General features: G+C 37.3%; 1 protein-coding gene across 4 annotated transcripts in view; it reads left to right on the top strand.

Moving 5' to 3' along the window:
* Positions 1–13798, top strand: part of ATP8A1 (ATPase phospholipid transporting 8A1) — a 220683-nt gene that overhangs the window by 46485 nt on the left and 160400 nt on the right. For all 4 annotated transcript variants that reach the window (XM_057729004.1, XM_057729006.1, XM_057729005.1 and 1 more), the window contains one exon: positions 7533–7573. In XM_057729004.1, coding sequence (XP_057584987.1) covers positions 7533–7573 — 41 coding nt within the window. The remainder of the gene's footprint in view (positions 1–7532; positions 7574–13798) is intronic.

Here is a 13798-nt window from a genome sequence, read left to right as displayed (position 1 = left end):
TAACAGCCCTGATGGGAGACCAGTTAGATCACTGTGGTGATGGCTTCTCTCAGAGAAGCCAGTGTGAGACTCTGAGCCAGCACCTGTACAACATTTGATTGAGTCCTGAGAGACTGACAGTTTCTCTAGAGCCTTTGATGAGGGAATTCCCGAGGGACTCTAACAGAATGTTTTCATTTCAGAAAAAGAAAATCCATTACAACAAAGCTGTTAAGTAGCATCCTGTTCAGTAAGAACAGGTGACATTTGAGGTATTTGTTTAAAATCTGCGCACTCTCATGCATGCTGTCAGACTAATTAGCCCATGTGGAAATTATAGCAGGTGCATTTAGGGAACTGCTGAGAGGTGGAGGAGATTTGCATTTAAAAGAATGAGCTGTTAAAGCATCATAAGACAGGCCATTGGCATAATTCTGTCCTAGCTTGTTCTCAGTCCCCTTCACCAGGCATCACTGATCACCTTCTCTAGAGTTGTGAAGTAAGTGTACTTTTGGCCCAAGAAAGCTAATAGCTCAGCAAAGGACCCAGCATCATTTCTTGCTTCCTCTAAACCTGGTTAGAGCCGGGTTAAAGGAGGTCAGTGATTAAAAATAACTAGGTTTCTATTTCAGTCACCAGCATAATACCATGTGATATGGTTTATTTTAATTGTTCTGTAGTTGGATGTTTAGGAACCAGTTCAGAAGTAAAGACAACAATGACGTGTGACTAACTTTTATCTGTTGCCAGTATTCAAGCCTTGATTTGTACAGAAACCTTTTATATGTCGTGAGCTGATTTTTAACTTCACCAGAATTCTGTATTGTTCTTTATGTCCTAAGATGGGTCTAGCCTCAAGTTTGAAGAAGCTGTGCACTTCGAGCCTTTATTTCTGTGTTCCGGTTTTGTGTGTCAAGAACAAATGAAATTGGGGATGGAAGGGAGACGAGATAGAAACATCTTCAGTTCTAAGAAGCCTCCAGGTGATGTTGATGCTGCAGGTCTCTGGACCACCTGTTGAGTGGCAAGGTTCTGTACTACAGCCAAAGATATGCTACTGTTAGAATTCTAACTCAGTGTAGGACGTAAATGTAATTTACACTTGGGTTAATCCAGGCCATTGGAGAGTTCAGAATAAGTACCAACTATCCATCAGATTGACAAAATTCAAATGACTGATAATAACTTGTGCTTGTCTAAGTTTATAGTCAGTGGAACTTTATATATTGCTAGTGACAGTGTGGACTGCAGTAGGGAAGTAGTCTGATTGTATCTGATAAAAGTACAAACACAAATACCCTAGAGCCAGCAAGGCTTCTTTGGGACTCCTCTCCTATAGAGTACAGTTATGTAAATATATTTCAGTGTTGCTTGAGGTGGTAGAAAAAAATAGAAGTCACAATTTCCATTGAGAGAGGATATTTGAATACCTTATGATATAGCTGTTGTGTAAAACAGAGTTGTTTCACGGCTGGACTGGAATAGCTCTGTGCTGATCTCAGGGACATGTGGAACTGTGATGCTGAACCTTGGCCAAGAGAAGGACAAAATGGACTAGCTGGTGAATTAATGTGCTGTATAGGGTTTGAAACTCCCTTGGAGCACCCAAAATTAGGCTTCTCTGCTTAGTTTAAGGATGTATGTAGATTGATAGCTTACCTGGTTTAACCTGTAACATAGTCTGGCTTGTCTAATTGACTAGGGGTGATAAAAAGATCCCCTGGAAACATTTTCCCAGGTTTCCCTGAAATTAAGATTTATCGTGCATATCATGGAGGTTCAAAATCCACGTCCTAGGTGAATGAGAGGCCTGGAGGGTTGTGCCTGGGAGTTTCTCAGGCCTCTGATGCTTGCCGGGCTTTTACTTTCCTGCTGTACCATATCCTCTAGTTTGATGAAAACTTTTCTTGAATATTCCCTGTGGAGTCTTGTGAGTCTGTTCAGTTATCTGACCCATTTGTAATGGATACATCCATACAAGGGATTATTTTTCAAAAAACGAGTTGTCTCTATGATTTGTCCTGAAAGTATATGTTAAGTGGAAAACCAGGTTGCTGAGAAATCAATTTTTAAAAAGAAATAAAACAAACATGCATATGTGCACGCTTGTCTAGAGAGAAGTATGTGAGGATGCATCCGTTAGCATTCCTTACCTTGAGAAAGTGATGTGAGAGAAAGAATCTCAGATTTTCCTTTATATAACTTCAATTGGCTTGGACAATAATACATTACTTCTGTAGTTTGATGGAAAGCATTGTTCACTGAATATGTATTTAAAAGTTTCTTAGACATACCAGTTTTTGCAGTGAGGCATAGTGCCCAGCGTGTGTCTTCAGTGATGAATGGAGAGGAAATGTTTGGACGGAGAATAGGGGAGAAGAGAGTTAGAGGATGTACTACTTGAGTGGAGACAGGCATCCCCTAAGAGATGATAGAAGGACAGCCTAGTTTATAGAGGGAGGGCAGAGCAGAAGGGTCAGGTTAGGGGAAGGGACCTAACCTGGTTCAGGTTCAAATGTGCATAGGGAAAGGAGCTGAGCAAGGTTCAGGGGAGTGAGCAGGTGGGGAGGGTGGAGAAGTGAAGCAGATTCACATGGTTTTCCAGGTTTCCATGATAACGTCCAGGCTTCCAGCCTCCCTGGTGTAGCACACCCCCTTGCATGGGCTGGCTGGCTGAGTTTGGGAAGCCTGTTGTGACACTTCCTTCCTGTAAGGGGAACCCAGTGGAGTGGTTCAGGGATATTTGTAGATGTGAACTGACCAGTCTCTTCCACGTGGCAGCCTTGCGAGGCGGGCTAGTCTAGGCTACAGAGCTGGAAGGAGTGGCCCATCGCTGATATCAGAGGACGTTCGTGTCCCAAACACACAGGGACATGAGTGCATCTAATGGCTGCATAACCATTTCCAGCTGCTCCCATTGGAAACAGCTGGGGAACGTATGAAACTGAGGAGGCTATTTTAAGCAAATGTTTACTATAATAGTTCATTGACATCATTTTAAGTAACGTGTTTTTTAGTTACAATTGACATACCGTAAAATTCATTATTTTCAAGTTTACAGTTCAGAGTTTTTTAGGATATTCACAGCATTATGAACCCATCATCACTATCTGAGTCCAGAATATTTTCATCACCCCCACAAGAAAACCCAGACATATACGCAGTCAGTCTCCATTGCCCTCTCCTGTGAGCCCCTGACAACCACTGATCTACATTCTGTCTCTATGGATTTGTCTGTTCTTGGCATTTTATATAAAGGGATCATACAACAGGAAGCCTTTTGTGTCTGGCTTATCTTCAAGAGTCACCCATGTTGTCACATGTATCAGCATTTTATTCCTTTTTTTGTGACGGAATAATAGTCCATTGTGTGGCTATACCCCTATTGTTTAACCATTCATTGGTGGATGGACATTTGGGTTGTTTCCACTTTCTGGCTATTATGAACAGTGATACAGTGAACCTTTGTGCACAAGTTTTTGTGTGAACGTGTGTTTTCAGTTCTCTTTGATGTACACTTAGCTGTGGAACTTCTGTATCTCATGATAGCTCTGTGCTTAACTTTTTGAGGAAATGCCAAAGCGTTTTCCTCTATAGCTATTTTTTAAACATGGTGTGTATGTTGTTTTTAACATGAGCTCTGTTAGGGAACAGGATTGTATCTTTAGTAAATCTTTATAACTACTACTATGGCTTTATATGGTCCCAAACACATGGGAACATCAGTGGATCCACTTTCCATCCAGCAAGTATTGACTGAGCACCTTTGTGCTGCTGCATGGAAGTACTGGGAATGCAGCGGAGAACAGAATAGAGAATACTCCTGTGGTCACAGATCTTGGAGTCTGGGGAAGGAGCAAGCCTTACATAAATCGTCTCTCAACTAAATGTGTAGTAAAACTGTCATAGGTGCTCTGAAGGAGAAGTGCAGGAAACTCATTTAGACTTGAAGGTAGTGGTAAAGGTGTAGGTGTCAAAAAAAAAAAATGTCCCCTGAGAAAGTGGTGTTAAAGCTGAGATCTAGGTGAGGATGGAGGGAAAGAGTGTTCCGGTCGTGGAAACATGTGCAAAGGGTTTGAGGCAAGAAAGAGCACGTTGCGGGTCCAGAGAAGGGTCAGACCGTGTGGTCAGAGGTGGTGATGGAGAATAGCCAGGTGCTGCTTCATCTGAGGGCTTCTAGGCGTTTGGACTTATTTTATGAGCCAGGGAAGCCAGTGAAAGAGTTTTAAGCAAGGAGTGATCGAATCTTGTACTTGTATGTAGGTATAAAAGGATATATGAAATGATGCATAGTAATCCATAATTGTAATGTATATAAAATCATTGCACTTTGTCTTTACAGCTATACTGTAGATACTAAGTTTGAAAGAGATCAAGAGTGAATGCACAAAATTAGCAGTGAGGCTAATTCAGACCTCCAGGTGGGAGATGATGGTTGCTTGAAGTGGAGGTGCTGGTGTTGGTGATGGTGGAGGAGATAAAACGTGGCAGAATTCGATATGCTTAGATGACAAAATCAACAGAATATTTTTAGTAGTAAAAATCATTTGCAATTTCCAGAGTTTTGTTTTTGTTTTTGCAGAAGAGCAGGAAAGGTTACAAATGGATGAACTGTGAGGCATATGAGCATAATAAAACTGCCAAAGATCATAATATAGCATTGTGAACAAGCTGAAATTAAGTTTCTTAGAAAGTATTGCTACAAAAAAAAAAAAAAAACCCTACTGGAACTAAGTGAATTTTACAGAATTACATGATGACAGGGTTATGGTACAAAAGTTTAATGCATTTCTATATACTACCAGTGACTAATTGGAAAATGGAGTAAAAAGGAAACCTTATAAGAAAAAAGTCAACAAATATCACGATATAAATCTAAAGACCCATCACTGTAGACTACAAAAATATATTGGAGATAACATATGAAGACATAAATAAATGGAAAAGTGTAGCTTGTCCATGAATTGAAACACTCAAGCCCCAAGTCAAAGTCCCAGGAGGGTTTGACAATTCAATTCTAAAATTTATATGGAAATGCAAATAATTCAAAATAGCCCAAACAACATTGAAAAAGAACAATGTGGGAAGACTACCTAATTTCAAGACTTACCATAAAGTTACAGTGATCAAGGTGGTATGTATTGGTGTGAAAATGTGTAAATTGATCAATGGAATAAATACAGAATCCAGAAATTGATCCACCATGGTACCATGTCAGTTTATGGAGGAAAGAAACATTTTTTTTTAACAGAATCTCAGATATGTTGATTGAAACCTCAATACAAAACTACTGTATGATTCAGTGCATATAACATGCAAAACCTATGGTGAATATATTTGTCTCTGGGGATGGGATGATGGACAGTAAAGGGGTATGAGGAGTCTTCCTGGAGTTCTGTATCTTGTTCTGAGCAGTGACTTCACAGTATTTGCAGTTTTTAAAAAACTTGTTGAACAGAATACGTAAGGTCTATACATTTTGTTGTAAGTTATACCTCAGTTAACGAAGGAAAACCTCATGAGTGTGAGTCAGGCAGGTGTCCTGAATAAGGGAAGTAGGCTGTGTATGAGCAGCAGGAAACCACAAACAAGCGTGGTGATGGAGTGGTGAGGCCCATGAAAAGCGGTGGCCACTGCTGCCTCAGCCACACATCACAGTGCAGGAATTGACCGAGCTTCCCAGATAAACCTGAAGTCTTCATTTTCCTGTCAAACCTCTTGATTTGAGAAATATTGGACACTGATTTTTAAAAACCCAAGTGTTGCATTGGGGGAATGTTTACTTGGGATTAAAAGAAAACAAACGGCAATAAAGAGCTCTAGATACTATTGAACAGGATTTTTTTTCCTAATTTAAATTTATGCAGATCTTAGCCCCATCATTCAGTTATGCAGATGTGAGCAGCACTTTGCCAGCACTCCTTGCTGAGTACTTAATATTGTAGCCACTGGGTTAAGTGATTAAAAGGCAAAATGCTCTCATTTGTTCTTCATTCTTTGTAACAACTAATTTTGAGGAAGATGCTACTTGACAGTGATGGAGACAGCATCTAAATCAAGGGCTTTTTTTACTCTTAAGCATCACGCTCTGAACCCCTTGTACTGCAGGAGCAACATCCAGGAGCAGTTTTACTCCTGGCATCAGTTTGGGTGAACTCCACAGGTATCAGAGTTTCGTGTATTAGAATATAGGAATCAGTTTTAGATGCCTGGGGCCCAGATCCTTCACCCCTAACTATATGAATACTATAAAAATTGGAACTTTAACTTAGTCATATAGTTACTGAAAATACTTTAGTGTTAGCTCTTCATCTTGGAATTATTATTTAAATTAATAAAGTTGATTCACCAAAATTCACTGCAAGATATTCCTTGCATGTATTCATCTATTTAACTAACACTGGAGTATCTTACATGCCAGGAGTGCTGTGAAGTGCTAAAGATAAAGAAACGAATAAGACATAGCCCCTGCCTTCAGGGGATTTTGGAACACAAAGAGATTATATTTGAAATAATTTATATTGTAACACTGGTTTCCAGCCCTGTTGGTATGTAATTAGTGTTAGATTTGCTATTGCATGTTTTGGGGATTATCAGCATCGCGATTTACTTAAGAGGGTTCAGCCTTCGTCTCTTCTAACATCAAAAGAAACTGAACCTAATGTTTTTATGCCTTTAAATCATTCATCTTGCAGATATTTACCCAATAGCTACTTTGTGCCAGGTACCATTACTGTTTCCAGAGAATAGTGTGTTAAACAAAGCACATGGATTCCCTCTTGGAATTTACTGTGAGGATAATTTGTTGACTGACCTTGACTTATTCCTTTTCTTAAGTACTACATGATGAGCTAGCTGCTTCACATTATTCTCTTTTCTGTTTTATCTATTAGTGTCTATTGGCATATTCAGGTGATGCCACAGACACACTGTAGGAATAAAAGAAAGGTATATTGAGTGACTTCACTGTTGCAAAGCAGTAATAAAACACTGAGAAATGTCAACCCCTCAATCATAATTTAATTGTAGCCTCTTCTTCTATTTCTTCTCAGTAAAACAAATATAGATACATTTGCTGTTTTGCATTATTTTAAAAGCTAAAAGTACATATTTTTTTTATCTACTGGTTTATGTGTTAAATTTTTACTACCCAGTTTGAAATTCATTCCTTCTCTGCTTGTAGATCTTTTTTTTTTTTTAAACATTGCTACTGTTATGGCTTCTGAAATTTTTTGAAGCTTGTCACTCCCTTTGTCAAGCATTTTTGTGGCTTTCTTCTCCAACCAAGCCCTGTAATTCCTCTTTGTGCTGAAGAAAGCCCTTGGCAATGCCAGTGAGATTACCGTGTTAGTGACATTTTATTGTGGGATCTAAAGTGTACACTGGTTGTTTCTTTGTATAATTTTATGTATCTTTGCTGTCTTAGTTTTTAAACCTGTAAAAATCGTTACCAGTTAATGAATTTGAAGCTATTCATTTAAAATTTTCATCAGAAGTAGGCTTTTGATAAATAGTAAAAATGTTCTAAAAACTGTCACCTTTTCTCTTTCCAGTTTTGAGAAATGGTGCTTGGGAAATTGTGCACTGGGAAAAGGTATGCATTGATTTTTATTTTGTTACTGGAGAAGAAATACATAGAGGTGTACTCTAGTAGATGTAGTTTTTGTATATAATATAAGCAAATGTCAAGGATTCCACTTATATGAAAGCTATTTAGTAATTAATGTTGTAAATGTACGTGGAATCTTCAGTTAGTCACTTCCATTTTAATAATTTGCAATATATTAGAAAGACTGTTATCTTAAAGTAATAGAACTTTTTGTTTCTTTCATTGTATATTTTGAGTACTGTTTTCATAGATTTCATTTAACCGTGGACTGTTTTGTGTTGTAATTTTTTGCTTTAATCATCTACTGTCCAAGTAAAACAGAAATTAGATTCTGATAGTTCACATTTGTATACTTTACTTCAAATTCATACATTGTGACTAATCGCACTTACACACTGATAATTCATTTTTTAAAAAAGTTTTACTAACTAAATATCATCTAGTGAGCTGGAAAGCAGTTCCATCAGGAAGTTAATTTTCTCTAACATGGCAGTTATTGAGTTGAGTCACAATTTAGCAAGTGCTATCCAAGTGTTCATATGCTTTTCAGACCTCAGTTTCAAAAGGTAAGCAATGATTGTTGGTTCTTGCTTAGTTCTGGAAGATCACTTAACCTCCAGTCATCCACAAGTGAATAACCTTTATAACTTGGTAAGAGACTTTTGGAGTCGAGGCCATTCTACCCAGGGGACTTTGTTTTCAGAGATTGTGAGGACCCCAGAGGTGTAACCCATACTCAGTTTATTTGCACTCTGGTATTTCCCAGTTAAAGGCCATGCCCTTGATTCTACCTTGTGATGTTCATAATCACCTTGTACTCCCACAGGGAACATGATTCCTCCTGAATTAATTGCATTTTTGTTGATTTTAAATCAGTGAGATTTACTGATTTAGAGATTGACATCTTTTCTGGATATTTGAAAACTCACTACTCTCTCTCTCTTTGGTCTTTGACAAGTAACAAAGAGGAAAATACTTTGTGCTTTCCTTATTCCTGTGATAGTCACCTCTTTCTCAGAGCAAGATAAAAAAAACAAAAAAGCTCAATTTACTGCTTCAAAAGAAGTTTCTTTTATGCTCTTGTATAGTACTTGTGGATTTAAACACTTTAGAGCCGGGACAAGTAGGGTATAATCAAGTACGATAAATTGAATTTTATTATAAATATATTTCATTTACTAGGTTTATCAGGGTAATTAACATAAATACATATCCTAATAAATTGATATATCAGTTTCTTCTTACCTAGAGTGCTTGCTAGAAAATAAACAGTTGTAAAGTCAGGAGATAACCATCTACTACTTCACTCTAAAATTAACCTGTTAAAATGTTTTATTTTCCTAATAGACAGTCATTATTCCAAGATTGATTGGATTATTTCAACTTATTTTTTCAATTTTTCACAGACAAAATAATTAAATTAGCAGCCTATGATTTTGCATAATGATAGCATTCTCAGTTGTCTTGGAGATGAGTGCCACATCTTCCCTGGGCATCCCACTTTGAGATACAGAAGGGTAGAATGTAAAGTGTTGCCAAAAGTCATCCAGCCAAAATGAGCTGATGTTACTTAATAACTAGAAGTATACACTTAATTAATTAGAATTAATAAAACTTGGTTCAGTGTTGAATGCAAGATAAATATTCAGAAATTGACATCACTCTTTTTTCAGCAATAGCAATTTAGAAAAATACAGTGAAAAAGAGATTTCATGCCTGATGGCATGTGCGATGCTTACAAGTAAACTTGAAATATATATATGACCATTGTAAAGAAAACATAAAAACTTTAGGTGTTAAAGTTTCACATAAATAGACAAATATGTAATATTCTTAGAAAAAAAAGTACCACTTGTTCAAAAGCAATGATGTAGTATAACCAGGGAAATTATCTTTTTTTTTTTCTTCAAGAGTTGACTAAATTATTCATTGTAATTTCAAAAATAAACAGCTGAGAAAATAGAAGAATATTTTTGGAAAATTAACAGTATGCAAGGATTAAATATAAGTAAAATGGAAAACAGAAGTTATTAAAATTGTGTGAATCTGTTGCAAAATACACATTGGTAAATAGCATAAAATAGAATAGGATGCCTTAAAGCTCATTTAATATTTTATAAAGGAGGCAAAAATCACTGATAAAAGGATTATTTAATAAATCATGTTAGGGGACTTCCTAGGTAGCACAGTGGTTAAGAATCCACCTGCCAGTGCAGGGGACATGGGTTCAAGCCCTACCCCAGGAAGATCCCACATGCCGCGGAGCAACTAAGCCCATGCGCCACAACTATTGAGCCTGCGCTCTAGAGCCCATGAGCCACAACCGTTGACCCCATGTGCCGCAACTACCAAAGCCCGCGCGCCTAGGGCCTGTGCTCTGCAACAAGAGAAGCCACTACAGTGAGGAGCCTGCGCACCACAATGAAGAGTAGTCCCTGCTCACGGCAACTAGAGAAAGCCCGTGTGCAGCAACAAAGACCCAACACAGCCAATAAATAAATAAGATAAATAAATAAATTTATTTAAAAAATAAAATAAAATAAAATAAATCATGTTAGGACCACAGATTAGCAGTTTCAAGAATAATACAGTTTATATCTAAGACACAGCCTACGCTAAAATAAATTTCAACTGGCTAGAAGAAAATGTTAAAACATTGTTTTTGAGAAACATACAAATAGAATAAAGACCTTAACTCTTTGGAGAAGAGCAAGATCAAGATCTCAAGGATCTATGGTATTTGATTATATAAAATTTAAAACTAGTACACATCACACAAATAAGCAGAGAGAATATGGAAATATTTTGCACCAAATATGACAAAAGATTGAAATTGTTGTTATCTAGATAGGCAATAAAAGTTGGCAAAAAGTAAGAAGAAATATAATAAGCAACCAGACTCAGTATAATATTCAACCTAATAATAAAAGTTGCAAATTTAAACAATATTGAGGCCTCATTTGCTATCTATTCAAGGAAAAAAACTTGTATTTCAGAATTTTATGAAGTCTTTTGTTCATATACTGTTGTGGATTAGCAATTTAGGCCTTCATACTGACAACCACCAAAAAAAAGGTGGCAGGGGGGGATTCTGGGAATTTATTCTAAGAAAATAATCATAAAGTAAGGAGATACCTGTACATGTATAAAAATTATCATTTAACATTATTTGTAATAGTGAAAAGTTAGAATACAAGGATATCCAACAGTAGGGAAAGCATTTATAAATAAATTATGACATTCTACACTCTAGTATATTTTGTGACAAGTAAAAGCTGTAATTTCAGATACTGTGGCAAGACAGAAAAATTTTCTACCATCATTTAACAAATACTTACAGAGTGTATGTGCCAAGCAGTGAGCTCACAATGGCAGGCAAGACATATGAGGATTCCTGTGTCATAGAATAATCAGAGGTGAAAAGAATGGGACAGTGTACACTAAGATGCCAGCTGTGGAGAAATGGTTTACTGAACGCTAAGTGGACAGGCGTGAAAGCAGGCTGGCTTGTTGTGCTGGCCAGATTGTAAGGCAGGTCTTTTGTTTAGCTTATGTAACATTTTGTGCAATTAAAACTAAGATCAATAAACCAAAACCAAGAGTCTGATCCACATGCCAATGTAATATGATAAAGCTTAGTGCAGATGGGCTTTAGTTCAGGGTTCTTTCTTTCTTGGCCATTCTGAGTGTGTGGCTTCTGTGGTTGCTTTTTAATGTTTCTCAAAGGACCTACAAATTTGCACATGTCCATCCAGCTTCAGCTCCCAGACACTAACAGTTCATCCCTCCAGTTGTTGATCTGAAGCCTTTTCTCTGTTGCACAAGATTAAGTTGCCCAGTATATGGTTTGCTAAGAAAATATTACAAAGCCCTATAAATAAAATAGATAACTAATAAGGACCTACTGTACAGCACAGGGAACTCTACTCAATACTCTGTAATGGCATATATGGGAAAAGAATTTTTAAAAGAGTGAATATATTTGTATGTATAACTGATTCACTTTGCTATACACCTGAAACTAACACAACATTGTAAATCAACTAGACTCCAATAAAAATGATAAAAAGGCCCTATACAAGGCATTGCATCCCCACTCTTGAAAGTAAACAGCTGCCTTTCATTACTCTTACCACAAAGATCAGTTCTTAAGATTGACATGCAGCTGAGACTGTTCACATGTTTTGGAGATAGTTGCATAGATAGAATTTAGGTGAAGAATCTCAGAATCAACACATTTTCCTGGCTTTGTAGATAAGCATGGAGTGGTGGGCTGTATGCATGTATAAACGTCACTCTGTTCAGCCACTTTAATACATGAAGTTTCCACCATGAGATATATTTCTTTTGCTTAAGAATTCACATCTACAAAAATTCCTGAGTAAAAATATAAATAAGTATGCTGGGGCCTGCAATTAGACAAATCAGGTTTTCAGTCAGTCTATTACAGCTTGATAAGCTTACCCTTTTTCATAATCCTCAATTGTAATGACTAACGTCAATGACCTGAGAAGGCTCAAGGTAGTGGCCTGAAGCCCTAAAATTTTTTTTTTTAAACTTCAGTATTTTGGGGACTAAAACTGCTTTGTCATGATGTTCCTCCAACTAGAACATGTGGTCAAAGAATTTTTGCGGTCTTGATTTTCTCTTGGCTGTTCCTGTGTATGCATCAGGCTGGAAACAGGAACAAATGCCGCATTAGGAGCTCAGAACCCCAAAAGAAAGAGGTTTTTTGAGAAAGTGAGCTAAAACTTAGGCATCAGAAGGAGGAAGTTCCCTGCTCTTCTCACAGTGCTGTGAGAACTACTTTAGCATTCAGTGAACCCTTGGTTTTCCTAAGCCACTGGGGTAACCACGTTAGACCATATAAGATGCTTTTAGTTTTCAGTTTAATAACCGTAAGCCTTTCTTTTGTCTTAAAATGAATAAAGATGTTGGAAAACAGTGCAATTGGAGTCTAACAGACTTACCAAAATCCCTAACACTGTAATATAGACAAATATGATCCTGATTTTATAAAGCATACAGTCTGATTGGAGAGCAAACGTTAACACACAGGAGGTGATTCAGGGGCAATTAAATGGTAACCTGGGTAGCGTTCTCTCTACGTGCCCTGGCTGCAGAGAACTTTGTTCTTTTTATCTTGCTTTCAGTGGGTGCTATCAGAGTATTATCATCATACATTTCTTTAAGGGCCGGTTTATACCTATACTTGCTGTTTTTTCATTTTCCCAGTTTGCCCTCTTTTGAGGAAGAAGGTGTTCGATTCCAAGGTCCCTGACAATTTGTCAATTTCGGATAATCCAGATTTCATCTGAAATAAATCTCTTTTGAATCAAGGCCTTCAGAGTTTCCCTACCTGGATAACCAGCATACATACCATAGATGAGAAGATCCCCTCTAACATTCCATAACCTGTTCCTCCCCAAGTATATAAGTAAACCACAGTGGGCTGTCTCTTATTGTGATTCCCACTGAGGACATCATTCTCTTCCTCCCTTTCCCCCTAAGTAATGTGTTATTTTGGGGTTCAAGGAAAAGTAGGGAGGAGAGAGAACTTAAAGGCTTTAAACATCCCCGCCCCCCCAAAAGGGCTTTTCTTCTCTTGATTAATTTTTAAAACTTGCTTCTAGTTTCATTTGGCTACTAAGAGTGAGGGCAACTTTCATAATATAATGGGAGTGTGGCCTTAACTTACTGGTCAGCAAGCCAGCTTGTTAATTAGTTGGAGTTACACTGTTGGCCAAATGCTCTGTGACAAACCTATCCCTTAAATTATTTCTAAGTTTCTGGACACAGTATATCTTTACTTTGTCTTCAGACCATGCTCACAAAAAATGCTAACAGGTAGTAAAATGAGATAGAGACTAAGTTGTTTTTTTTTTTATTTAAAATACAGTAATCATTTCACGATATTTGCTTATGCAAAATCAGGCTTTGCAGACAGTCAGATGTGGGTCTGAGTCTAAGCTCTTCCTCTGTGATCTTGGGAAATAACTTAATCTAAGACTCATTTCCTTCCTCTCTAAATTATGAACTATAACTAAGGTCACCTGAGGAGTAATACATATATATGATAGTCTTTCCAGTAGTTTTGACATTTCCTTAAACAGGGTAAAGATTTCATTTGGTAAGTTCCTCCTTTTTATTTTTATATCATAGGGGAAGAGTAATGAGAAGATGAGATGTCAATTAAGTAGACAGAATGGA

Source organism: Hippopotamus amphibius, chromosome 3 (genome assembly GCF_030028045.1).
Source record: "Hippopotamus amphibius kiboko isolate mHipAmp2 chromosome 3, mHipAmp2.hap2, whole genome shotgun sequence".
Classification (NCBI taxonomy): Eukaryota; Metazoa; Chordata; class Mammalia; order Artiodactyla; family Hippopotamidae; genus Hippopotamus; species Hippopotamus amphibius.
The sequence above is the reverse complement of the archived record's forward strand: the minus strand, read 5'-3'. Positions and strand labels throughout refer to the sequence as shown.